At 38.0% G+C, this 27,526-nt stretch overlaps 1 protein-coding gene across 6 annotated transcripts in view; it reads right to left on the bottom strand.

Annotated features, from left to right (window-relative positions):
* The window catches only part of LOC133529677 (uncharacterized), a 40,236-nt gene that overhangs the window by 339 nt on the left and 12,371 nt on the right, over positions 1–27,526 (bottom strand). The window contains exons 6-28 of one of the 6 annotated variants that reach the window (XM_061867451.1): positions 26,591–26,744; positions 24,727–24,895; positions 23,974–24,141; positions 23,250–23,393; positions 22,643–22,742; positions 21,977–22,081; positions 20,527–20,649; positions 19,817–19,892; positions 17,928–19,598; positions 17,310–17,463; positions 16,219–16,257; positions 15,675–16,101; positions 15,132–15,229; positions 12,344–12,451; positions 10,309–10,389; positions 9,536–9,729; positions 8,657–8,756; positions 7,996–8,036; positions 6,733–6,798; positions 4,492–4,546; positions 4,256–4,302; positions 2,297–2,385; positions 710–791 (exon numbers count right to left, since the gene is read on the bottom strand). In XM_061867451.1, the coding sequence (XP_061723435.1) occupies positions 710–791; positions 2,297–2,385; positions 4,256–4,302; positions 4,492–4,546; positions 6,733–6,798; positions 7,996–8,036; positions 8,657–8,756; positions 9,536–9,729; positions 10,309–10,389; positions 12,344–12,451; positions 15,132–15,229; positions 15,675–16,101; positions 16,219–16,257; positions 17,310–17,463; positions 17,928–19,598; positions 19,817–19,892; positions 20,527–20,649; positions 21,977–22,081; positions 22,643–22,742; positions 23,250–23,393; positions 23,974–24,141; positions 24,727–24,895; positions 26,591–26,744 (4,291 nt within the window). Of the gene's footprint in view, positions 1–709; positions 792–2,296; positions 2,386–4,255; positions 4,303–4,491; positions 4,547–6,732; positions 6,799–7,995; positions 8,037–8,656; positions 8,757–9,535; positions 9,730–10,308; positions 10,390–12,343; positions 12,452–15,131; positions 15,230–15,674; positions 16,258–17,309; positions 17,464–17,927; positions 19,599–19,816; positions 19,893–20,526; positions 20,650–21,976; positions 22,082–22,642; positions 22,743–23,249; positions 23,394–23,973; positions 24,142–24,726; positions 24,896–26,590; positions 26,745–27,526 lie in introns of all 6 variants that reach the window. The other 5 variants (XM_061867452.1, XM_061867448.1, XM_061867449.1 and 2 more) reach the window with 5 other exon arrangements.

Raw genomic sequence — 27,526 nt, 5'->3', positions numbered from 1 at the left:
CAACTTACTGTCGCGGTTAGGGATTTTGTCGTGAAACAAATCTAGTGAAATGAAAAAGCGTGTCGCGTTTAGGCATTGGCCGATTTTGCCTTTTCACTAAACAGAGTCAGTGATTTGGTCAAATGACTGAATTTTTCTAGGGAAATGATGATATGGATTCGCCATTTGAACATCCTGCGTGATTTGATCATATCCCTCAGAGAATTGTTCGAATCTCTGTTTTCATCATTTCCCTGCGACATATACATAGTGGAATATAAAATACATATACCTAAGACATTATAATAGCTTGACTACGAAAAGGAACATTGTAAATTATAACTACACGGTGTTTTTTTTTTGTCCTTTAATTTCACAGCGGCATTCCCGAGCTTAAATTAAGTGATTTTGTCAAAGAAACCAGTATTCTAATTAACTCCATTTTGGAGATGAATTATTTTTACTAATAACACCTGTTTACATATTGATTAGTGTTTAGTATGAGTTCATACATTTTGCTACTAAACGTAAGTATCTCGGACGATCGATATTCGAAATGTCATTGATATGTCATCGTTTTCAATTGTTTGGTGGATACAATAACGCTATTAATTACTTTTTATGAAAAAAATACATTCCATTCAGTTTCCTTAAATGTACTTAGCCATACCCCGAAATTAACGAAGTTTAAAAAAAACCGTTTAAGGAAATTAATGTTATCAATAACTACTTGCGAATTCGAGTACTGTTCACTGTCCTTTTCTTGTTTCACTTTTCTGGGTTTGTCATTCTTGTTTTTATCCACGGGGTTCCTAAAATGATAAAAAATTTGGTTGGTGGCGAGAACAGATGGCGCCAGCAGTACCTGAATACCCTACGAATAGAAATATTTCCTGTATTTAAAATAAATTATTTCACACCATGTACGAAATTAGTACCAGATTATTAGAAAAACAATAGACAGTAATTAAATTTTGACACAATTTCTGTGTAGTGTAATAAATTGGGTAGAACTAAAAAAAAACTGGTGACTTGACCGTGACGTCACTTGTGCAGTTTTCATTTAAATGCAAATCGTTTTGTGATTTTGAAAACAGTAACTACCGGTGAAGCTAAAGGGCCTTGTGTACAAAAGCATCATCCGCTCAGCCCTACTATATGGTAGCGAGACCTGGCCTGTCCTCGGAAGACATGTCCAGCAGCTTCACGTCACCGAAATTAAGATGTTGCGATGGATGTGTGGCGTTGCGCGATTAGATCGCATACGTAACGAACACATCCGTGGCAGCCTCGGAATTCGTGACGTAGCGGATAAGCTGCAGGAAAGTCGCCTTCGATGGTATGGCCAAATAAGCCACAGGCCAGTAGACTACGTCGGAAATAGATGCCTCAACCTCACTGTCCAAGGCCCTAGATCACGCGGCCGCGGTAGGCCTAAGAAGCGCTGGCTGGAGGTCCACATCTGAGGACGCCGAACACCAGGCAAAGTGGAGAATATTAAGTAGGAAAGCGGACCCTGGCGCTAGGCCGGGAAAACGCTAGGTTGAAGAAGAAGAGTAACTAATTTGACTAGTAGCAAAATTACGCTATTGTCTCAATTTCTTTTTGTAGCCCTTTAAGCCAAATCTTATAAGGTATAGTCGTTCGATTTGTAGCTGGCCCCGACGTGCTATCCTTTGTCTATTTTTAACCTAAGTCTAGGAGGCTAGAGCTCTGTTCAGTATGGTGATGGCGGGCATCCGAAGACGAAAATAATGATCTGTTTAGGTTTTAAATGTTTTAGTTTAAGAACACTTCTCGATGTGTACTATTGAGCGGCATCGTCTTTTAGACTAAGCTCGTTAAATAAAGATAAAAAAAAACCTATGTCTAAGTATAATGGTCCGGCCACTTTAACCGGTTATTGAATTACAACTCATATGGAAATTGCAATAAGATTCAAAATGAGCAAATGGAAAAATTATTTGCGATTTCTTGTGTGATCCTTCTACGGCTACGGTTACTGAGTGCCGGCGAGTCGAACGCTACAGAACCAGTCTAAAAGGTGTCCTCGAGATGCGTAACAAAGGCGCGTTATCGGAGAGCACACCTACACTGGTTTTTTGAGCGTTGACTAGTCCACGCTCAGGTGACAATTATAATTATACGACCCTTTTTTGCAGGTAGTGGCACGTGCCGTTTTACTAAACAATAGACAAAGGATAAGCCCGTCGGGGCCAGCTACAAATCGAACGACTGACACTCGAGGTTCGTCGCACAAGCTGGTGTGCGTAATTTAAATCTGAGCGTAGCATTGGCTTTTGTCATAAAAGTTTACCTGCATTTGTAATACTTCAGGGCGTGAGCTTGTTCTTCTGTGACGACTGGTCGCCATTTCGGCGTAATGTTCACAGAGCTGCTATGCACCTGTAAATAAATAAATAAATAAATAAATATTATAGGACATTATTACACAAATTGACTAAGTCCCACAGTAAGCTCAATAAGGCTTGAATTGAGGGTACTTAGACAACGATATATATAATATATAAATATTTATAAATACTTAAATACATAGAAAACACCCATGACTCAGGAACAAATATCCATGCTCATCACACGAATAAATGCCCTTACCAGGATTTGAACCTGTAAATGTTTAAAATAATATAGATTGTGGTATAAACGACGACGTGTGCCTTGACTCGTATTGTCGTGTTATTAATTTGAAAAATCTGCGCGTCATCGTGGATGACACGAACCCGATATTATAACAATAATAGAGACCCGTGTAAAAAACATTAAGTCATTTTTGAGGCATTTGGCATGATTAAATAGATCTCAAAAGGGTACGGGGTACACATCTCTTATTCTTCCTTTGCGTTGTCCCGGCATTTTGCCACGGCGCATTGGAGCCTGGGGTCCGCTTGACAACTAATCCCAAGATTTGGCGTAGGCACTAGTTTTTACGAAGTCGACTGCCATCTGACCTTCCAACCCAGAGGGTAAACTAAACTAGGCCTTGTTGGGATTAGTCCGGTTGCCTCACGATTTTTTCCTTCACCGAAAAGCGACTGGTAAATATCAAATGATATTTCGTACATAAGTTCCGAAAAACTCATTGGTACGAGCCGGGGTTTGAACCCGCGACCTCCGGATTGCAAGTCGCACGCTCTTACCGCTAGGCCACCAGCTAGCAGCAGCTAGCTAAGGTTGTCTGGAAGAGATCGCTTTTTAGCGATAAGACCGCCTGTTGTCTGCCTCTACATTTAATCATTTTTTTTTTCTTGTATCTTTTTACTGAGGTGTGCCAAAAAAGAGTTTTTTTTTTAATACTACCTCGGTGGCAAACAAGCATACGCCCGCCTGATCGAAAGCAGTCTCCGTAGCCTATGTACGCCTGCAACTCCACCCCTGCAACGCAACGCGCATGTGACTCCTCAGTCACATGCGCGTTGCCGACCCTAGCATTCCCCCCCCCCCCCCCTCGTTGAGCTCTGGCAACCTTACTGACCGGCAGGAACACAACACTATGAGTAGGGTCTAGTGTTATTTGGCTGCGGTTTAATATTCTTAGTATTCTATCTATCTTCAATCTAACGCTAATAACTTTTTATAAAAAATATATATCTTTTTAATATTAACTACCTATGCTATTTAGTTTCCTTAAATGTACATACCCATACCGCGAAGGTAAAGGGATTCAATAAAAACACAGTGTATAATACATCGTATTGAAAAAGATTAAAAGTAGAGATAAATAACAAGCGATCTTATCACTAAAGAGCGATCTCTTCCAGGTAACTTTTTAGTAGTTGAAAATAGGGGTTGTGTTAATGTTAATTGTTTCACATTTAACAACTTCAGATCCGTTTTTTTTTATTAATTTTACGTTGAAGGTTTATATAGTGCTTACAAATATTCCATTAGTTTCTTTATATACCTAATGAGTACCTAGTCATCTTTTTTCCATAGTATCTGCTTAAATCACTTCTTTTACAGTCCAATATCTGTTAACTATTATAACTTTTTAATATTTTGTGTTCTACCTTGTATCGATATTATGTGTATCGGAAGTCGATAAATGAGAACTCCCTATGACAGTTCAAAAATGCCACAATAGCCCGTCACAGACGGAGCGAAAATATACCAAAATATAAGTTTAGAAAATATACCACAACCACGTTCAACGTGATGCCTCTCTGTCGCACTTGTAATTTCGTACATAAGCGTGACAGGGAGGCAACACGTCGAACGTGGTTCGCGGTAGCCCCTCTGGTCTCTGCTGAAGACTCACTTTTTTACGCCACGCGCAGCACTCGTTTAGTCTCCTTGCCTTAGAGCCTGAAATCAAACGGAATTCTGAAAAAAATCGTATTTCAAACAGCCTACATAGAGATTGAGGCCAATTCGAACGTGATATTTGAATCATGTTATTTAATTTAGTGTAAAAAAAAGTAAGTTAATGTAGTGTAAGTAATATAGTGCGTCTCGCCCGTGCCAATACATGTACGGACAAGTACGAGTACTAACCTTTTCTCAAGTGACGATACATTTTGAAACTTGGCTTTTCGCTTACGGAGTATTTCTGAAACATAAATGGGATGAATATTGTAGGTCCTACATAAGTGACCGCGGCCGGCAAAACGTCCCACTTTGCTGCTTCCCAGAAGGACGAATTTATACGAATAACCTGGCAAATACTTATGGCAAGCGACAAATCTTGCCGTGGGACGCTTTGCCGTTTGGACGTTTCAGAGCAGTGGTGGGCAAACTTTCTTAATGGCGGGCCATAAAGTTAAAGAAATTTCAGAGGAGGGCTAGATTTGCAGTAAAATGCATTTTTATTATTTCGCGGTCTATGTACAAATTAAAACAAAGGACAGGCGGCGGGCTGGATAAAATCCTTCCGCGGGCCGGAGCTAGCCCGCGGGCCGTACTTTGCCCGCCACAGATGGTTTTCGTTAAGTCTGTCCATACTGTCCAGTATGGACAGACTTAACGAAAACACCCTGTATGTAGTTCCTTTGACGGCAGTATACAATTATAAAATAAATATAAAGAATTAAAAGTGCGACTTGCAATCCGGAGTTTGCGGGTTCAAACCCCGACTCGTATCAATGACTTTTTTGGAACTTACGAGTATACTGGGTGATTTTGGGGTCGTGATCCCGAGTGTCAAAAATGTATTGAGATGGTCATACTGATAGATAGATGATAAAACGTTTGATTGCTGCAAATACACACAGTTTAGAAACAAATAGGCAAATAGAGGAATACACAATCAATTAAAACAAAATACAGAATCACATAAATATTATAAATAAATAAATATAAATACATATAATAGGACATTATTACACAAATTGACTAAGTCCCACAGTAAGCTCAATAAGGCTTGTGTTGAGGGTACTTAGACAACGATATATATAATATATAAATATTTATAAATACTTAAATACATAGAAAACACCCATGACTCAGGAACAAATATCCATGCTCCTCACACGAATAAATGCCCTTACCAGGATTTGAACCCGGGACCATCAGCTTCGTAGGCAGGGTCACTACCCACTAGGCCAAACCGGTCGTCTCAATATGTAACAAGAATAGTAGAATTGCAGTACAGAACAACAAAACTTGACGACCGACCTGGCCTAGTGGGTAGTGACTCTGCCTATGAAGCCGATGGTCCCGGGTTCAAATCCTGGTAAGGGCATTTATTCGTGCGACGAGTATGGATATTTTTTCCTGAGTCATGGGTGTTTTCTATGTATTTAAGTATTTATAAATATTTATATATTATATATATCGTTGTCTAAGTACCCTCAACACACGCCTTATTGAGCTTACTGTGGGACTTAGTCAATTTGTGTGATAATGGCCTATAATATTTATAATATTTATTTATTAATTTATAAAAGAGTGCCGACTCAGCTATACGCTTCAGTCTTTCAAGAAAAGCAATGGTATTCTGTCTGAACCCAGATCACATGGTGAGTGTGACGTAAAAGTGTGGATGAAGTGGTAATAAAATACTAAATATGATCAGATTTTAAAGTGATAATTGTTTCTAAATAAAATAAATAAATGAAATAGTACCTACCGAGAAATAAAAAAGTGAACATCAAAAAAAAATATCTGTGTGTAGTGTCGGTGTAACATTTCCTAGAAATCCTCCAAAGAACCTATTATATTCTGAAATCCACAACCATAAAGCCGTATGGTGTGGTATACTGAACAAGGTTTCCTATGGGATCGATATGAAAATCGTGTTTTTTTTTCCCCTGGTCCCATACGTTTCGTCTACGTCGGACCCTCAAGGAGGCGCACTCTAACGCCTTGAAAACAGAGGCGTGTTCAGATATTTGTGAATGCCTTAGCTGCTCCTATATATCAGTAGGGCTAAGATGGTCGGCTCTTTATCATTTGTCACCATGCCTGTCACGTTCTAATCTAATAAGTATGTACGTGCAAGAGTGACGGGCATAGTGACAAGTGATAAAAATGGAACCATGCTGCCACCGCTGATGGCGATTGTACGTAGACAATCACTTCGATCCAAAATATAATCAATCGAACTTGATACAATCATTAATACCTGCTGATACTTGTGCGCTGTCTGAAATTTTCCAAAATTGCGAAATTTCTACAAAATAATTCGGGTGTTGGCCGAAGAACAGAACACATCCTTATTTCCATGGTAACAAAGTTGTGTCCGTATAATTTGGTCACTTTGGCCGTGACTATCTATTTGAGGCTGACTGTACCTACCTTAAGACGTGAGTGGGATGAGGTCAGTAGGTCCATGGAATAAACCTGGTTGTAGCACTCCTCCGACTAAAAACGAATTTAAATGTAAAACTAACATATAAAATCAGACCAAGCTAAGTTGGCAGCGGTTTTGATAGGCCAGATGGTGAAAGTGTTAAATGAAGTTTATCGTTTAAAATAACGCTTCCACCGCCTGGGCTATCAAAATCGCTGCCAACTTATCTTGGTCTGCCTCTAAACACCACTAAACAATGTAAAAATCCAGTCCTGACGGGAACAATTTTTCGCCAATTTGATTATTTTCTGATGAAATCAGGTGGCATGGACGCAAACGCCAATTTGTTTCGCCGATCACCTACGAGTATGATCGATATAATGGAGGTGCGGACGCAAGATTGCCAATTTGTGACGCTATTGGCGTTTGGGGGCATTTTTTTAGAGGCTCAAATGTCTCTATAAATTTATTATTGGTGATTAAATTGGAGATTGACGCCAATCGGCACGATTCAAACTTTAAGAACGAAGATACGATATCTTTGTATCTTTTGCAAATGAATGACGTATCTTAAAGTTCGAGTAAGGATCTAACTGTCATTTGAATTAGGGTTTCGTGTTCGTTTAAGGAAGCTTTATCGGGAAATGTGTTACTGTTCACGACTTGAAAATCACCCTGTATACAAGATCAATTGATGAACATTTTGCCCGCAAGTTCCACATTATTTACGTTACAAATTTTAAATACGTACCTGCATTACTCCAAGAAAATACAATTGTTTTTTAAGTATTTTTAGTATTTTGGCCCTTGTAACTAATACAAGGAGCATTCTACGAAATTTTCTACCGTTGTCCCGTACGAGGGCCAAAATTCTTTTCGTTGTCTTGTTTCTGACCACTCTGTCACGCTTGTATTTCCGTCTTCTATCAAATAACTAAATAAACTCGAAAGCCATCGCAGAACTCTAGTTGTCGATTATATTTTAAATGTGAAAAATGAAAAAAATAAATTTCATTGTATGAACAAAAAGCTCCACTCCGTCACATTTTTTGGGGACAAAAAACAAGACAACGACAAGAATTTTGTCCCACAAACGAGAATTTCTTAAGATGGATAGGAGTTTTTTTTCCTGTCACGATGGATGTAAAAAATGCTCACGAAAATAATCATCAACTTGGAACGTTGAAAAAAATGTACCTAATATACGAAATACGGGACACTCCTTCAATTTGTGTAGTGTAGGTATTATTAATGAGTAGAAATCTCACCTGTAATAAATAGTTAGACGCTGAAAGAACGCCGCCTAAATCTGTGAACAGAAGTAATAACACACAAATTAACATACTTTACAGTATATATATGGTGCTACTTTACCGCACTAGTGACCGCACTAGTGCGGTAAAGTGCGCTAATTACCGAATTAGCACATATCGAAAATTTAAAGGGCCATATGTACTGTAAAACGTTATATGTTAAGAGCAATTGGATCGAAAGGTCGCAAGTTCGAGTCTTGCCGGACTCCTCCTTTTCCTTTAATAGAATATAATGTCATCTCGCTTTGTGTGGTAGGGCACAGCACAGCGGATGTCATTCCAGATCTAGAGCAGAGCACAACTGGGGAAGTATCTCCACCTTACAGAAAACCGCAGCCAAATAACACAAGACCCCTCATAGTGTTGTGTTCCTGCCAGTGAGTAAGGTTGCCGGAGCTTAACCAGGGTGTGGAGTAGGCAATGCGCATGTAGCACCTCTGGAGTTGCAAGCGTTCATAGGCTACGAACACTGCTTACAATCAGGCGGGCCGTATGCTTGTTTGCCACCAACGCCATAATGTGTTTATTTAGGGTCGCCGTCATCGAAAACGATGAGGAGGACTATATATAATATATATATAATTATAAATCTATAGATACAGTAGATCAAACCAACCGTTATGATGTAACAATGGATCCCATTTCGCCACGGGAGTTTTATGTTTCATTTCATGCCAGTTATTTTCGATTACCATATCCGTTTTTCTTCGCATCGGCTAAAATAATAGAATCAAAATTAGTAAAGATAGAGTACCGCCTGGGGCACACACAATGTTTTTCATCACACTTGTGAGGAAAAAACTAATTTTTAAGCGAAATAATTCTTAAATACGATGACATTTCAAACGAACGCCATATTGATATTTATGACAGGTTAAGCATCGAAGGCCATGCGTATCATGCATAGATGGTAGGATCAACTAGATGTGCTATAAGCGTGCGCCCGTGAGCAGTGGCGGGGCAAGACCAAAATTTTATGTGGGCAAGGTATATTTTGCGAGGCCCTCTGGTGGCATTGGATTTTTTACCTTATCCAGATATAGGTTCTTATTTGAGGCGCGAGGCCCCTTGTACCGAGAGGCCGTAGGCGGGGGCCCATGTCGCCCACGCCTAACGCCGCCTCTGCCCGTGAGGGACAGAACATACGCAAGATGCCAAATTAAAAACACGTTTTAATATTCCTGACAATATACCAAAAACAACGTACGTAATTTGGTCGGGTTATTTATTGCCTACCATAAATCATACTAAAATTTACGCTGGGGAATAAAAAAATGAAACTGTAACAAGGACAAACAATCACAGCGCTTTCTCTGCAACTCCTACTGGAAGTTCCATAAGAGCATCTCGTTCAATCATCTGTAGACCATTTCATCTTTATACTTATTGTACCTCTATGGTATCATGATTTATCTCCTAGTTTTAGAACTTCATCGCACTGAAAAGCGATAGGAAAATAAGGTGTTAGATTAAAATAGTTAACTGTTTCACTTACTTTTCTCTCAAACAGCGGGCTCCACCAATCTGAGGTAATAGTGCTGACATCGGCGACCGTCTTCGCTATGGTTGTCGTCGATCTATTGGCCTTTTCAGTCTCGTTTCTGTTCCTCTTTGGTTTCGCAGTCTCATCTTTGTATTCTAATGTTACGTCATCGCTGTCTGGCCAAATTAATCTTTCTGTGACTTCTTCTGCAATGATAATAGGGGATAATGACACAATAAGTTGGAGTTTATAACCAATTCTATACTTCGTTCATGTAGTATTAGAAAAAGAGTAAACAATCTTGACATATCTTTTTATTGAAAAACACTTTAAAAATAGTAAACTTATGAAACCAAAATAATGTAGATGATCATATAATATATGCTATATAATTGTTACATATTTGCTGTGACTTATTTTTCAAAAGTATCATGGGAAATTTGCATACTTTTTCCAAAATTGTGTTTAATTGTTTATTCCGCCCAGAATCCTCATTCTGTTCTGGGAATCAATTAAATTGCATTTATTTAAGACCAACTAAGGTTCAATATTGTTAGAAACACATGAAATTTTAACACATTAAACACAGCTCTACAAACTTATCAGAACCTGACGTGGTAGCATGAGTTGCGTTCTCGCGCGCGACGCCATACATCGCGATTTCAAGTAGGTATGGATCCGAGCGCGAGAACGTGATTCATACTTTAAAGCCGGCCTGACGAAAAAAAACGACAACTTAATAAAAATCCGCCGAAATTGTAGGTAGATTATAATATTATATTTACTTATAACTTTGCCCTTGAACGGTTTGGTTTGGACACGGTACTTCGGGGCGTATTCAGCCCCATAACTCTGCACAGCAGTATCTGTAATACAAGAATATCAAACCTGTCTATAATTGCCTATAGCCAATAATTGCCTATATTCGGCCGAATACCGAATGTCTGTTACACCTACCTAAAAAGAAAAATTACACAATAGAACTATATTTAATATTTAAATTGTATTGGAAAGTTGTTAAATACGAACACCTTTTTTGGCATTTGTTGATTAAAAATAAGTACCTAATTTTATTTTTATAATGGATTAGATTTGATTGACTCTTAACTACATTTACTAGTTCTGAGAAACAAAAAATAAATCTTAACAAAAGTTGTGCTTTGTTGGCAAACTGGGGACGAATTTTTAATTTCGAGCGCTGGATTTTCTGTGGCTTCCTTCAAAACGCATTTAAATTCTACTAATAGAATTGAATACGAGTGGTATAATAGCTAATATATGCCACTAGATTTCCAATTTCTATCGCTCGTATTTCAAAAATATAAATTCACCGTTTTCCACAGATTTTCGAGTGAAATTACTTATATATTAAGCTATAATAAATGTGATTAAAAATATACGCAAGAAAGGGGCCTAATATTTGGTATTCGGCCATCTTTTGGCATCTCTAGTTTAGAGTTTCATGAGAAAATAGAAAGTTTGTACGGAATCATCGGTACACGAGTTTAACGAACTCGCACTTGACCGGTTTCTTGTAAATGAAACCTAAAATGTTTGTTATTTGTACAGTCGCCATATCGGAGCGACCAAGGTGCTCACAAATATCTGAACACGCCTCTATTGTCAAGGCGTAGCTATTTTTGAGCACGCCTCTATTATCAAGGCGTAGCTATTTTTGAGCACTTCGGCCGCTCCGATATATCTGATGGCGATTCTACTAACGACCAGCCCCGGTTTCGCATGGGCACTATTGATGAGAAATCCGTTCAGTAGTTTATTCGTTTATCGCGAGCATACAAACAGACAGATGTTAGTAGTGTAGTGATAACTCATTTTTAGGGTTCCGTAGTCAACTAGGAACCCTTATAGTTTCGCCATGTCCGTCTGTCTGTCTGTCTGTCTGTCTGTCTGTCCGAGGCTTTGCTCCGTGGTCGTTAGTGCTAGAAAGCTGAAATTCGGCATGAATATATACATCAATAAAGCCGACAAATATAATAAAATCTACAAATTTAATTTTTTTGAGGGTACCTCCCCTACACGTAAAGTGGGGGTGATTTTTTTTTTGCTTCAACCCTACAGTGTGGGGTATCGTTGGAAAGGTCTTTCAAAACTAATAGGGGTCTTTAACAAACATTTTTTGATAAAGTGAGTATATTCGGAGATAATCGCTCCGAAAGAAAAAAAAAACGTGCCCCCCCCCCTAACTTTTGAACCATAGGTCCAAAAAATATGAAAAAAGTCGTGGAAGTAGAGCTTAAGAAAGACAATTAATGAAAACTATAGCGGACATGATCAGTTTAGCTGTTTTTGAGTTATCGCAAAAAGTTTACCCTTGATAGTAAAAAGACTTACTTTAATTAGGTACTGATTATGCAAATTTGCCTATTTGTTTAACTCGCGTGAAAGGTACCGTTTCATCCCTTGGTTAACAATTTACTATACTTAAAGCTGCAGTTTAGCTTATTGTGACGGAAGAGTAACTACGGAACCCTACACTGAGCGTGGCCCGACATGCTCTTGGCCGGTTTTTTATTTGATGCAATTGTTATTTATAATACGGTCGAATGACTTGTGGGCTAAACTAACCACGGAGTTAAGTTATCTTGCAATAATAACCAACTCTCAATAGTCCTTACACCCTGGTGGGCGCTGTCTCTGCACTCGCTCAAAAGACCTCTACGTGCTAGCTCCGGTTCCGGGCACGCCTCCCAAATGTCCGGAATACCATCGTTCCGTGAAGAGAAAGACATAAAAATAATTTCGGTCAAACGGCTGCCTATGCCCCGTCAAAGAAAATAGTTATAATAATAAATAACTTACGGTACGTCGGCACGCTTGCCGATGCTTGCGTCTCGATATGTTTCACTGCTGTACTGTCCGCTGGCGCCTGGCACCCGTCGCACGGGGCTTCGCAATGACACCAGCGTTCTGGAAATATAATTATTGTTTACTATTTCTTGCACAATGCATAACTAGTATAATAAGTCGCTTCTAACCCTTGTTCACATACCCACTTACTTCTGTAGTACCTTTTGGTCGGTAGAACAGAAGCAGCGAAGCTTTTCTTTTCTGCCGTATGCAAATACGCGAGTTGTTGCCCCACGTCGGCCTTACCAAAAAAAAATTTATATGCTGATCTTCGTCACATTGACTTTAAAAGAGTTTTACAAGTAAAGCTTCTTATAAACTTAGGCGTCATTCATTTATTACGTAAGACGATTTTTACTAGTTTTATTTTTATTTTCTCCGACCCCTATGTGAATAAGAATAGGCCGATCCCCTCTCCCTGTATTACGAAAGGAAAAAAATAATACACGCTTAGTAAGTAATAATTAAAATAAAATAAAAAACACATTTATTTGAACATTTATTTCTACCTACAAAGGTACTAGTAATTTTTATTTCTTGGTAATAGACTGACTCTTCGACACTCGTGCTCGGCAATCTTAACTTAACTTTGCGCATCTCTGTGATCTGCCTAAGAACTATTGAAGACTCCCACCCACAACCCCGAGTAAGAAAAAATATGACATAGTCGACCCCCCTCTCGTCTTACGTAATAAATAAATGCATGGCGCCCAAGTTTATAAGAAGCTTTACTTATACAACTTATTGAACGCCAATGTGAGGAAGATCAGCATATAAAACTTTTGTTTGGTAAGGCCGACGTGGGGTAACAACTCGCGTATTTGTAAGGTCCGACCGAGATCTCGGTCTCGGTCTCGGTCTCGACATTCTCGGCCAAAAATCGAGCCGAGATCTCGGTCTCGGTTCTCGGCCAAAATTGGCCGAGATTCCTGCCGAGACCGAGACTAGGCAATGAGCTAGCCATTGGTGAATTTGAATTTACCGCGCACGAGCGTCCGTTTCTAAGCCATCCGTTGGTTGCATCGCCCGGTTGGTGTGACTTTTTTGGTGTTTGTGATTGGTTTCGTACCTACATTTTAGGCCAATTACTTATCAAATACTACCTGTTGAAATCGGACAGGCGCGGTTGCAAGTAATGACTTGTTCATTTGGTTCTTTTCGTTTTGAGGTTGTTGTTATTGCGGAAGAGTTAATAAATGAATGTATATTGTTATCGAGATGTAACTTAAATTAACTTGATGTGAGTGGAAGATGACACTGGATATTTTGATACTTAATATATTTGTTTTTACGGGAAAAAGCATAGCAGTAGGTGAGTACAATACGATACCGGTGGCGGATTACTGTTGTGGAAAATTAGGCATAAATTCGTGCGAACTTTGCGGATGCTATTCAATACAATTTTGACGAAACTCGCGGTGTGGTTGTTGGGTCATAGGTTGGTTTTCATTTGATGTGGCTTATGTGGCCAGCGAACAACTTTTTAGTAAGGCTGGCCAGTTAAACGACGAGCGTCGTCACAGTTTAACGGACCGTAACGCTGAAAAATTACCTTTTTTGGGTTATAATATAGAACTGCTTCATTTTAATCATTGTTATTGTAACTCTTTTTGTGCACATCAGAATTCTGTACTGAAAACCCGGCTAAGTGCGTGTCGGACCACGCATAATGGAAGGTTCCCTACCTTCATACAATACAAAAAGCCGTTCAAGCAAAAGAGCGTATGTTGGTGGCACTTAGGTACGTCGCGTTGTTTTAATCAGAAGATCAGATGATTAAGCTTTTTAAATATTTTATTTAAATATTTTCCGATTGGTTGCAAATTGTTCAAAAGTTAGAGGGGAAGGGACACACTATTTTTGGCTTTGGTAGTGATTATTTCCAAAATATTTAATTCAAGAAACGTTTCTAGCAATGTTGTTATTTTTAAAGACCTATCTAATGATGTGCCACATGTTACTTTTATTTGAATTTTTACTTTTAGTTACATGTATGGAGTGCCCCTTGTTTTTTTTTTCTAAAGTACTAAGTAGCGATTCACATAATACACCTACGTTCCAAATTCGTAATAAAATATATCGTATAGTTTTCGAGTAAAATGACGTACGGACAAACAGACAGAGGTGACGAAACTATAAGGGTTTCGTTTTTACCGGAAGCCCAAAAATACTATTTAATAGCGCTAAGAATTGATTATGATAACTTTTTTCTGATAAATCGTCGTTTTTTAGTGCAAAATTCGTGTTTTTTCTTTTATTTTATAGATTCTCGGTCTCGGTCTCGGTCTCGGCCGAGAATGCCATTGAATCTCGGTCTCGGTCTCGTTCTCGGCCGAAACCCAAAAAGCGTTCTCGGTCGGACCTTACGTATTTGTATGTGCCTTACTTATAACTCTTATAAGTGACATACGTTTGACGTATGCGAGATGGTTTTTGTAGAATTATCTTAAATACAAGGGGGCAAAGTTTTAATTTAACCTCATCTTAATATTGATATTCGAGCTAGCGAAAAATTTAGCGAGCTAGAAAGATGAGCGTAGTTAGTAACTAGTCCGAAAAGTGGAATCTTGAGCGATACGAGAGTTGCAAGGCACGATGGTTAAACAAAATACAGGGTATGTTTGCACCTTGAGTAAGTTTCGTAAATATTCGAGCTGATTCAACAGGAACACCTAAATGTAACATAAGTGGAGACCAAATTGTACATACTTCGAAACCTAAAATACAGTCTGCTACATACCTTGCAATTTTGCTACAGCATCATTTTCTATGACACGCCTTAAGTGGTCATTACATTTGCATGTGTTTTTTATTTGAGTGCTTTTAGAGTTCTCCAGACTGCAATAATTAACAATCAGATTAGAAAGACTGATTTTTAGGTACAAATGCATTAGTGACAATAAAAGTGATCGAACAGTTGCTATTTGTTTATTTCGTAAGTTTATATGTTACGCCAGCACGCTTACAAGGAATTTAAGTTATTAACCCTTTTCCAGGCCACACCAATCTACAAGGTTTTCCCAAAAAATTCAAATTAGTATATTCCAATAAATCCAGCTTTGATGATTCATTTGAAGACAAGTCACATTATAATCATAATTGTAATAATTATAATTATAATTATAATCAGCGCGACGGAGATATTTACCTAAAATTCTCAAATCTGAGCTGGTATTTCCTTCCAAATTGGTAGTCGTGGAGATCAAGGAAGAAGTTTTTGCTCAGCAGTGGGACACCAGAACAATTTACAAAAGCAGGTATTAAAGAAACAGTTCATACTCACGAATTCTCCGAATTATTGATATTAGTACCAATCGATTCTTTCTTTTTATTATTTTCATTCCGATTCATTTTAACCTGGAAGCATCTATTTACCATACTATGGGAAGAGTTTTCTAAACTTTCGTCTTCCTCATCACTTACAACGGTTTGTGAACCGTCTCGTTTCTTAGGCTCTACTTTCCATTCATGGACACAAGGATCTACGAGTTCAATTATGTTATTAATACAGTGTCTCGTTTCTACAGATTGTACACTTTCTATATGTTCAATAGGTCCGGGTTGCATAGTTTGTTCGTCTTCCTCACTATTTATCTCCTCGTCTGAGCTTCCATATTGGACAATTTTTGGGTGACTACATGGTGGCTCATTTTCTAGTTGATCGTTCGATTCAACTTGAATGAAATGTTTTCGTTCTTCGCAATCTGTATCTGAAATTTTTAACACTATTCCGTCAGAAAACGCAACAGATCGGCGTTTATTTTTTTTGATGTTGCAAGCTATTTGCGATATAGTCCTCATCCTTTTACTAAAGTTGAACGTTTTACCTGCGGTGTTGCCGTTGACGTTTTTATCGTCATCTGTAACTAAGATAATTTTAAATGTATCGAAATTACCACAGCTCTTAATATAAAAAAGTTTGTCAATCACTTTATATAAAAAATTTGCCAAGTGCATGTCTGATCACGCATAAGGAAGGGTTACGTTAACTAATAGTACGCTAGTGGGGTTCGAATTCCAGTAGGAGAATATATGTGTGATGTGATGAGGACGAATTTTTTTTTCCCGAGTAAGTGATCGTAAGATCAGGCAGATCGTATTGTTCCTGTGTAATGTTTTGCACCTCACATTAAAACAATAGATAGGTAGGATAGGTTCGTTAGGTTGTTTCAGATGCCCGAATGGCAAACTGCCGAGAAATAGGAGCTCCGCGCGGGGCTCTGTCGACTCAGGGGACGAGGCATAGAGTTTCACGACATCCGTTATTAAACGCCTTTTTATACCACGTCGGTGGCAAACAAGCATACGGCCCGTCTATTGGTAAGCAGTCACCGTAGCCTATGGACGCCTGCAACTCCAGATATGTTACCTGTACCTGAGCATTGCCGAAGCTTTAAAAACTTGTACACTCCTTTTTTGAAGTAGCACCTCGGGAAAACCTCAGCCGGAGGAGGAAATTCTTCTTAAACCGCACAGTACGTTACCATTTAAGTTCTAGGGTGTGCAGATAAATACCCTGCCGACGGTGAGCGGTGCAGTGATAGGAAGCGTCAGTTGGCATCATGCGAAACAATTCTTCAGAGCACAGCCCATTGTACAACCGGTAGAGGTAGAACACACACAAGGAGGCAAAGTGACTTCTTAGACTTAAAGGTTCAATACCGCTTGTGAGTTTGGGATCGTCGACGATTCGTATAGCGCGCATTTGGACTGAGTCGAAGGGTTGGACCAGGTAGAATGGCATCCAGGTGCCCATGCGTAACAGCAGTACTCCATATCGCATCAGACTTGCGATTTATGTAGCAGTCTTTCCCCGGAGTAAAGTATCACCTCGCTTTATTGAGTACACCGAGTTTTTTAGATGCCAGCGCAGCCTAAACTCTATTAATTAAAATATAAATACTGAGTAAAAACGTACATAAAATGATAACCTCTCTGGCTGACCGAACACCATACTCTCTTCTTTTACCTTGGTGCATTTCCTCCGTTGGTTTTGCTTTTAGTTCAGCCCTCTGAATCTGTACTTCATTATCTGTAAACTTTACTTCACGTTGTGGGTCCTTTTGTTCTTCCTGAATGAAATAAGGTGGTAAAACAGACATTCGATTATTTTTAGTCTGTTTTTACTATACAAGGTGTAACAAAAACAGTGGGGATCCGTTTAAGGGTATATTCGGTATCGCGAAACATTTTTGGACTTATACGTATCGAGGGTTGGGCGACTTGGACGACCTGCCTCATTAAAAAAAATTTATCGCGTCAAACATTTTTATTTCCTCTACTTTTTCCTTATCAGAACACGAATATTGGCCATATTCGGAATATGCTCACTATTTTTGTTACACCTTGTGTAGATCGGAGTAGCTGGGCGTGCAACATAATCTTAGGAAAAACTAAAGCTAACTCTGCTTAATATTTTTTCCGAACCCTTAAAGGGTATGGCGCTTAGCTATCTTGCTAACAGGCATGCCAATGCCGATGGAAAGCAAATTCTACGGATTATAATGTCTAATACATAAATATAAGTAATACTCACTTTTTTCGGACATTTAGACATTTTGGGGTCAGGATCCAACAAAATATCAGTATTTTCCATATCCATAATGCCATTATATTTAGCCATCCTCTTATACGATTCCTCCTCGTCAATACTGCGAGATTCTCTGTAGCTCCTAGTGTTATTATCGTTAACATTGTTTCCTTTTATAGCGTTCTCTTCTTTTTTAAATCTACGCTTTTTCCTCCTTTTATGATTCGCAAAAAAGTTATAAAAGGATGGTTCATTTTTAAGACTGATAGAAAATAAATGTGGTGAACGAGTCCTTCTTCTTCTTACACGAAGGCTTCCCCAAAATCCAAGTTTTTTGGTATTTTGGCGTCTTGTTTGAACTGCACTACTTTTCAGTTCACTGTTGTTTTGAATTTCTATATCATTGACGTCGTTTAATTCTTTGGAAGGACATTTATCATGGCTTGTATCTGCAGCCTGTATATCAAAAGTTTTATCATTTCTAGAATTGCTTACATTGTGCGAGTAATTTTTACATCCATTTTGCTTTGCAGATATTAGACTATTTTCAAAACCCATCGCATCGCGTGATGCTTGTTCCCTTTCATCAAGCGACGCCTTAATGTTCACTGGTGCAATATTTCCTTCCACGAAACCGCCAGACTTGTCTTCTACATTGTCACCCACGACATTATCATCCGATTTATTACTAAAAACTTTACTGACTATTGACATAAGCCCTAAACCTATATCACTTTTATTTCTGCGTTTTCGTTTCTTACAAATGAACCTTTTATCACAATTAATTCTAAAATACTTTGACCTTTCTATAACACTGTTAGTTATTGATTTTTTGATGTCCAAGAAACGTTTTACATTACGCCTTGCAGACCACAAATTTTTTGTCAGTTTCATCAATGTATGTTCTTTTCTTTTTTGGGCACTTTGTACATATTTCAAAATAGGTTCTGATTTTACAAAGTTGAAGTCTGTCTGTAAATCTTTATTTCGTATAGCTTCAGTACTATTCGTTTTCCTTGCGAAGCCTGGATTGTCAAACAGAAATCTAATCTCTTTTTCAGAGGTTTCATTCCTTTCTTTAGTGTTACCATTATACCGATCGCAACTGCATTTATTACGCCTTGCTACAGATATTCTGTGAAATAGCTCAAAGGGCTGGAACATTTCCATGACAACATATTCGAATGGTTTACGTTTGGTAGTAACGTTACGTTTGTATTTATTACAATTCTCATCCTTTGTAGTTAGGAGCATCATAATCTTTATAATTGCACCTAATTTTCGTTTGGGAAATGTAATCCCGTTTACTGTAACTTCTGTATCTCCAAAAACCATTGGAGCTTTTCTACTTTGGTCTAAAGTCGATAATTTTGCCTGATCTTTATTATTTTGTATAATTTTATCTGCCATTATTTCATCTTTCATATCAATCTGATTAGGTTGAAATATGGCTTCGCTCTTCATTGAAAAATCTCCATCTACTTGACTAAAATTATTATTACATTTCATTTTAATCATCCCTCGTTGAGTGTAATCTTTGTTCAAAAAATCACAATCTAAGAGCGGTGTTGATTCGTGATTATCACTTCTACATCTTGAATACAAAAATACGCTACTATTTTTCTTCTTATTATGATTACTCCATGTGCCTTTTTCATCCTCATTTATTTCATAATCCTTGCCAATGGAATAAAAGCAGATTAGAGGGAAATAATAAAAATACAAAATGCGTAGCATAGTGGTCCAGTCGTGATCAGATATATTAAAGCGGCCAAGGTGTTCACAAATATCTGTACAAATCCTTTATTATCATGAAGTATATTTAGCACCTTGTCCACACCGATATATACGATAGCGACTATATCAAAGAGTTATTGATCTTTGGTGGTACTTACTTGTGTTCCCATGAGAGGTATATTATCATCACCGTTATAATCAGAATCGTCACTTCTATTATCATCAGAAGCAAACCTAGAGGATCACAAAAAATCTATTTAGTTATCAAAGTGAAGTTTGTTATTGTTCTGCAAAACTACTAACTTGTTATATAGTTTGCATACAAATACCGACCCATTACGGTTTTTCATTAATAAAGACTTGTGATATACTAGCGATGATCTGAGATAGGTTAACTCACACAATATAATATTGCTATAATAGTTATTAATGTTGCATGTTTGGGACCTATTTCTCCACGCTAAGAATTAACACATGAATTTTCTATAGGGGTCGTGCGCGTTAGAGGGTCTGCCTTCTTGTTGCCTGAATCTAAAGCCTAAACTATACTTTGACATTTCACGCCAAAACTAGTGCTGCCATCTACAGTTCATGTACGTTTTCTTGTACATTGAAGATTATGCCATCTTGTGTCTTAAAATTCGCGCCAGTAAACAGGGGGCTCCTGTGCAGCACTCTATAATTCATGCACGTTCCCTATTAACGATTGTAGAGTTCCTGGGTGCGTAGCCAACATGACGATCATTTACTCTCCGTGGCGAACGAAACGCAACTACCCCACTAGTATGCATGGAAGAGTGATTGAGACTACTGTATCGTTCGTCACGGAGCGAACGATTGGTATCTTGCCTAAGCACCCTGGGCTTACTTTTCCAGGCTGACATCGCTTAAGTCACCGTAGTCTTCGGGTGAGTAACAGATCGTGCAGAGCTGCCCGATGTCCATGAAACATCGGGCGCAGTACACCCCGGGGCACGAGGGCGTTTCACATCTAAAAGAGTAGTATGGATATAGAACGACGCGCGCCATGACTAGTAAATGTCGTTATTAAAGGTTAGATTTGACAAATTTGCGCGTCATCGTGGATGACATGAACTATAAAGGGTTGCAAAGAGTTAAGATAGAGCTAACTCTGAACACGCCTTGAAATGGCAGTGTTACATACCATTAAATTAAGATTTACATGAAAAAATTACAATTTAAATAAGTATGTTTTTTTTTATCAAAATGGGTGCAGAATAAGGTAGCCAACAAAGACTATTGATAGTAAGAATCTCTCCATTGTTCGTGCGTACTTGGATCCCAAGTAATAAAAAGTTTTTGGAAAAAAAATAATTTTTGGTATACCAAAAATTTGATTTATTCTTGTATCCAAGCTTTTGTCGCTGATTGTATTTTTATTACCGCGGGCAACTAGTACTCATCGAGACAATTCTAAAAACCCCAAACACAATTAGGCTGCGTTGTTTCATCACAGAGTTCCTAAAGCCACCTCCTGTCTCCATCATCAGGTCAGCTCGATGGTACCATAATATTTCATTGTCACCCGAATTACATATGTATAAAAAATTTCAGCTAAATCGGGAAGTGGGTCAAATTTAGCTTCCAAAATTTGACACTAACAACATAACATAAATACTAACAGGGGAAGTTAAAAGCTTGTAAATACTAGAATTTTGTTAGTAACTGGTTCGGCTATGTAGGTATACTTACAAGAATTACGTCATGAAGAACTGAATATTTGATTTTAATGGAGTTGGATGCGACATCTTTATGGGCAAAATAATTAATGGCATGTTTATAGTAGGAATGACAATGGACATAAAAACCGGTTTTTGGCCATTTTCGGATCTGCTTAGCGACCCAGGCATCCTTTAGCTTGATGGGTGCACAATATTTGGAACATTGCACGTAGGGAATGTAAACCGGTTTTTAATTGTAAGAAAAAAACCGGTTAGTAACCGGTTTACATTCCCTAATTGCAGGTCACTTATTTTGGATAAGATTACTCAGGATCGTGACAAGTGGCGTACTGGAAAATAATTATATGCTCAGCAGTGGGCGACAGTCATGGTGATACAGTCATCACACACAATATGCTGAGACAGGGCCTTTTCCCTACTGCACACATTGCTGGACCCAAGTGTGTAATTTTCGGATTTTAATGTGTACATAATTTAATTTTATATCTGTTGTTTTTTTTTGTTTTTGTTTTGTTGTTCTTTCTATCTTATTTTTTTCATCTTCTTGTCCTGTGTATGTGTGCTTTATGGAATAAATGTCATTTCTTCTTTTCTTCTTCTTCTTCTTCATCATACCTTCTCAGATGTCGATCGAGATCTTCTTGACGGTGTTTCGTACAACACAGCAAGCAATGCAGCTCGGCTGGTCCCACCCTCAGCAAATTCCGTAGCCACTGGCATCTGGCATAAGAATTTATCAGTAGAAATAGAAAGTTATCAATTTTTTATATGGATAAAACGAAAGGTCAGGAATTCTGACTTGGCTTTGCATCATATTTAATAAGCTGAGCCTAGATCTGTAGGGCGACCATCTTATGGCCGGCTCTTTATCATTTGTCACCATGCCTGTCACGTTCTAACAAGTATGTAAGTGCGAAAGTGACGGGCATAGTGTTTACTAAAACGAGAATTAATCGCGTAATTTTTTCCGGCGTTTCGAGGACGGCGTAGTCCCGTGGTCTCGGAGAAGACCACTTAATTTTACACGATAACCCCCTTTTTAGTATACAATAATGAGTTCAAATCGTGAAAGTTTAAATCAGTCTTTTGTACGTCTAGGACAACTATAGGTGTTATGGCGGACGCTGTCAAAGTAACCTTAACACTTTCGAGTAAGGTATATATTAGCTCACTTGCACCCGGGAGCTTGGCGTTTGAGTGATATTTGTGTTTATGATAAAAAAGCGTACAAATTAAGGTTAGATACACTAAAAACCTGAGTAAATGATTTAAAATACTTACGGTATACAATGATTTAACAAATTTTTAAATGTGTGTTTCTCCTCCGACATATATTTGTATTGTCTGTGTAGTTTTCTTCTAGCATATTTCAGGAAACAGCCTACAAAAATCACATATTTTCATAAGAAACTTGATCAACGATAATTATTAACCGTTTCTTTTTTAATTAGTGTATTTAATTTTGAATATATTCACTCGATTTTGATGCAATGGATTGTTGATTCTAATTGAATGTGAAAGTAATTTAGCGAAAAGGATGGAAGGAAGGACGAGGAACTTTCGAGAATTTGTCATTTAAATGTATGACTTTTCTTTTTAACAAAAAGTTCACATTTTATTGACGTATTATTGTAAATTATTTTACGTAATTATAATTTCACCGTCTTCATATGGAACATTTTGTTGCATGCAACTTATCATCATCAAAGTTGATCAACTGATGAGCAACAAATGTTTACTGTACTGACTTACTGAAATGACTTACGAAATTAAAAGTAGAGTGGTTTAACTCGTATGGAAGGCATCCATTCTAACTCTAACTGTTGGCGCTTTCACTTGTATTTCGTTTTCATCTTTTGGTTAATATCTACTATTAAAAACAACTCACTTCTTGTCCTAATAATGTGATAGTAAAGCCAGACTGCTCGTGCCTTAGCTCGTTCTGGCTCGTAGCGGCCTGAGATCACGTGTCGCAGTCTCAAGCCATAAGGCTCGAACAGCGCTAGTATCCACAGCAGAAGAATGAGGGTCCCTGTAGGCAGAGAGGACACTTATTTTGATGATGTTATAGTAAAGCTAGACTGCTCGTGCCTTAACCCATTCTGGTTGGTAGTGTCCTGAGATCACATGTAGTAATCCCAGCCCAGACCATATGGCTCGAACAGCGCTAGTCGCCACAGCAGCAGAATGAGGGTTCCTGTAGGCAGGGAAGACTTAATTTCAAGTCTCCTTACTGATTTGTCAAAGGAAAGTTCCCAAAATTGCGGAAATGCCACACGGAAAATTTTTGAAAACTTTTTTATTCAGTTAAGTATGGGTAAGTATTATTTTGTACAGGGAAAGACATTGTTAATTTCTAAAATATAAGTTTTCTTTTGTCACCCGTGAAATTTTCTGAAATACCAAAAACGTTTTAGAAACTCGTCTTTTTCCTAAAACATTCACTGTCATTACTACCAGCAACGCATATGTCCGTTCACAGTCATACAGAATCACGCCCCTTTTGCAGTTTTGAATTTGGATCCTTCTTATTTTATTATAGTTCAAAATTCGATTTGATTTTGTCATTTTTAAAGGACATCGGGACTTAGTAGGAGGAGAGCATAACACACCAATCTGCGCGTATCGCCGTAAGTCCGGCGGGTGCGGGTCGGGCAGGCAGCCCGCCGTGGATGTCGCGGGCAGTATGAGGGGCACACTGAGTGCCTCCAGCAGCGCGCGGACCGTCGCGGCCAGAGGACCTGAGCCTGACACTAGGATTCTCTCTGTGCGATTGGTAGCTGAAATAAATTAAAAGGAAATTATCTGCGGTTTTGTTGAAGCATTTAAAGTTGTACGCTTCCCTTTTTTCAGACTTGGGTATCTTTATGTTCTTCTAACTAGATGATTTCTTTCGATCCAAATAAGAGTGTCCCAAGATTTTTGTTTGGACTTTGTTACCATTTTTTATAGACTTTGTATGACGTTAACGGAATGGAAGGAAAGAAAAATGCGATGGAAATTTTAGGAAACTTTTTTGTCCTATTAGGATCGAAAAAGATCGTGATTATAGTATAACATTAGAATACCGATTGTACCTAAGAAGGTTCATAGGAAAAAATACTTTAAGTACTAGTAGGGGGAAAGTGGCATAAAGGGGCCAGATGTTGTATTTGTTTGGCAATTTCGGAACGATGTATAGTCCGCAAAACTATTAGCTTAGCATGGGTGCTATGAGTGCAATTTTATTTGTGAGAACAATAAATTCCCGTCACCTTGTAAATTTTACATTTAGCTTATACAACATTTGCTCCGAAACTACCGAAATCATCAATTGGCTCTTTCATAACTGCCTTCTTCATGCAATTTTCCCTCAAAAATCTTACATTGAAAGTTGTTCTGTTCACTGCCATGGAACCGCACGTTCATCAAAACCCAATAAAGGCTGTAGTCGGCCACCATGTGGATCATCAGCTTGAGGGTCGTGATGACCATGAACACTATGGATCTGGTCAGGTACATCCTCTCTGAAGGGAGCAAGCGGATCGACGAGGTCTGAAAAACGAATTGAATTTAACCACAGTGGAATTTCCTACTATGGACCAGCGACGGAATATATCGTTAGGCGACTACCAAAACTCACTAATTGATACCACTAGTGGCTCGGTGACCTGTTAACTTTCCAAACCGTTATTATGTACTTGGCGCAAAACCTTTTAATTTCGGTTTCACTCGAAAAACCGTTGTTATGTATAATATACATAATAATATACTTGGAGCAATACAAGCACAAACTATATAAGCCCGCGGTCAAGCTAGCACTTTCCTCTTAAAATGCGTACTGTATGTGTATTACCATTTATAATAAGTTACCGGACATGTTTAAGGAATGTAATTTTAATAAATTTAAGAATTTAATTAAACAATGGTTTATACAAAAATGTTATTATAGTATAAATGACTTCCTAAATGATACTTAATGTTTAATAATTTCAAAATGTATATGTTAATTTAATTTTAATATAATTTAATTTATTTATGTTAGTTATAGAATTAAGTTAAAAGATTTCAAATCGATACTATATAATGTGATTGTGTGTGTGTGTGTGTGTCGTCCTGAAATGTATGTACGCCTGAAAAGGTAGAGTTTGGTGAGACTACTAGAGTAGAAATTTTAGCTAATATATGTAACCCATTGTGGTGACATGCATTAATAAATTATTTCAATTTCAATTATTTCAGTTTCAATAAATCCTTATTTTTAAAACAGTTTTTATGAGAACAGTTCTTGTCAAATTAACCGGTTTAGAACATTAAAAACCGGTATCTTCCTAGTCGGTGTCTATGTTTACGTGGCACACCACCCGGCCGAACGGCCGTTGCGTCGGTCGTCGAATAAACCGGTTTGTTTAGGTTCCAATAAAGTTCTTAAAACGTTCGCGTTCTTATAAAAGTTCGGAGGGAAACCGAAATAAATCGGTATTTTAAAAATCGGTTTCGAGCCTCGGACCTGTAGACGTCGCGAGCATAGTATAAAACTCAATAAATGTGTGGCTCCGCCATTTTGAAAGTTCACTGTAAAGGACAACATTTGGAGATAACTTGAGATATTTCCCAAGCTGACAAGGTGACCTTAGCTAACTCCGGTCAACAAGTTTAGAGGCAAAGTAAACGAAGTAGTAATAAAAGCAGGTCGACTTTTGTTTATGCAGCAGTCCCGCAGTAAGCTCAAAAAGGCTTATGTTGTAGGTGCTAGACGACTACATAATTATATAATATCTAGTTATGTATAAATACTTGGATAAGTACATAAAAAACATCCATATCCAAGGCCCGTACTTTTACATATACGGAGTTTTATTACAACACTACAAATTTTGATAACTAACGTATTGACGCATAGAAAATAAATACTTATTACATGAAATATACTGTTAACAATCAAAAATATGTATTATTTAATAAACTAACAATCTATTATTTAGTTGAGTGACAATAAGATGAAAGTCAGTTAGATGTTTCTGTACTGATTGTCAAGTATCTACATCAGTTAACTGAAGAGGTTACTGATTAATTATTACAAATATACTAATTGGAATCATACTCTATGTAGCGTGACGTCATTTTTCCGTCAACGGCATGACATGCACGGGCCCTGTCCATAACTCAGGAACTAATATTTGTTATAACACACACATCCGCATTACATTATGAAGTTATAGCTTAAGTATAAAGTGATTAAATAATTACCGCAACATATTTAGCCCTCTCCCTAGTATTCAGAGGCAGGACCGTCTCCCTGCCTTGCCTCTGCCTCTTCAGGTCCAGCTCTCGAAGTTCCTTTGTCACGTAGCGGTTGTCAAATCGAGATCGCGTTCTGAACATGTGCAGGTAGTACTTTGCTCTGAAAGAAACATAGGTTACGTGATGAACTCTATTAACTAGGTAATTAAGAGTTACCTATTACTGATGTCATCCGAAAATTTCCATAATTGCGAAATTGCTCATTTTTGCATGCGTATTGACAGGGGCGGATTAAGAAGGCGCGGGGCCCTTAGCACAATAGTTCGAGGGGCCCCCTGGTTTGAAAAAAAAAAGATTAAGAGCGAGTCGGACTCGCACCCCGAGGATTCAGTACCATCACAAAGTTTTTACGATGTCTTAATTTTTTTCGAGTCGTTCTCGATTAGTTTTTAACATGTTATGCAGTGTATATTTTAGGGTTTCGTAGTCACCTAGAAACTTTTATATAAGTAGTTTCGCCATGTCCGTCTGTCCGAGGGTTTGCTCCGTTATTTTTAGTGCTAGATAGCTGTAATTTGGCATGGATACATAAATCATGCATTGCGACAGAACGGGTAAAATAAAAACTACAAAAAAAAATTAGGATACCTCCCATACAAAATGTTTTTACTTTGATTTTTTTTGCTTTGATGATAGTGTAGCGTATGGATGGATAAGGTCTTTCAAAACGAATAACGGTCTCCAAAAACCCTTTTTTTTAAGTTATTATTTTCGGAAATAATCGCTCCGAAAGAAAAAAAAATGTGAACCATGGGCCAAAAAAATATAAAAAAAATCAAACAAAAGCTTAATAAATACTTTCAATGAGAACTAAAGCGAAAATGATCGGTTTAGTCGCTTGTGGGTTATTGCAAAAAATCTTCTCTTCTTACTAAATAGACG

The sequence above is a fragment of the Cydia pomonella genome, chromosome 21, assembly GCF_033807575.1.
Source record: "Cydia pomonella isolate Wapato2018A chromosome 21, ilCydPomo1, whole genome shotgun sequence".
Classification (NCBI taxonomy): Eukaryota; Metazoa; Arthropoda; class Insecta; order Lepidoptera; family Tortricidae; genus Cydia; species Cydia pomonella.
The sequence above is the reverse complement of the archived record's forward strand: the minus strand, read 5'-3'. Positions and strand labels throughout refer to the sequence as shown.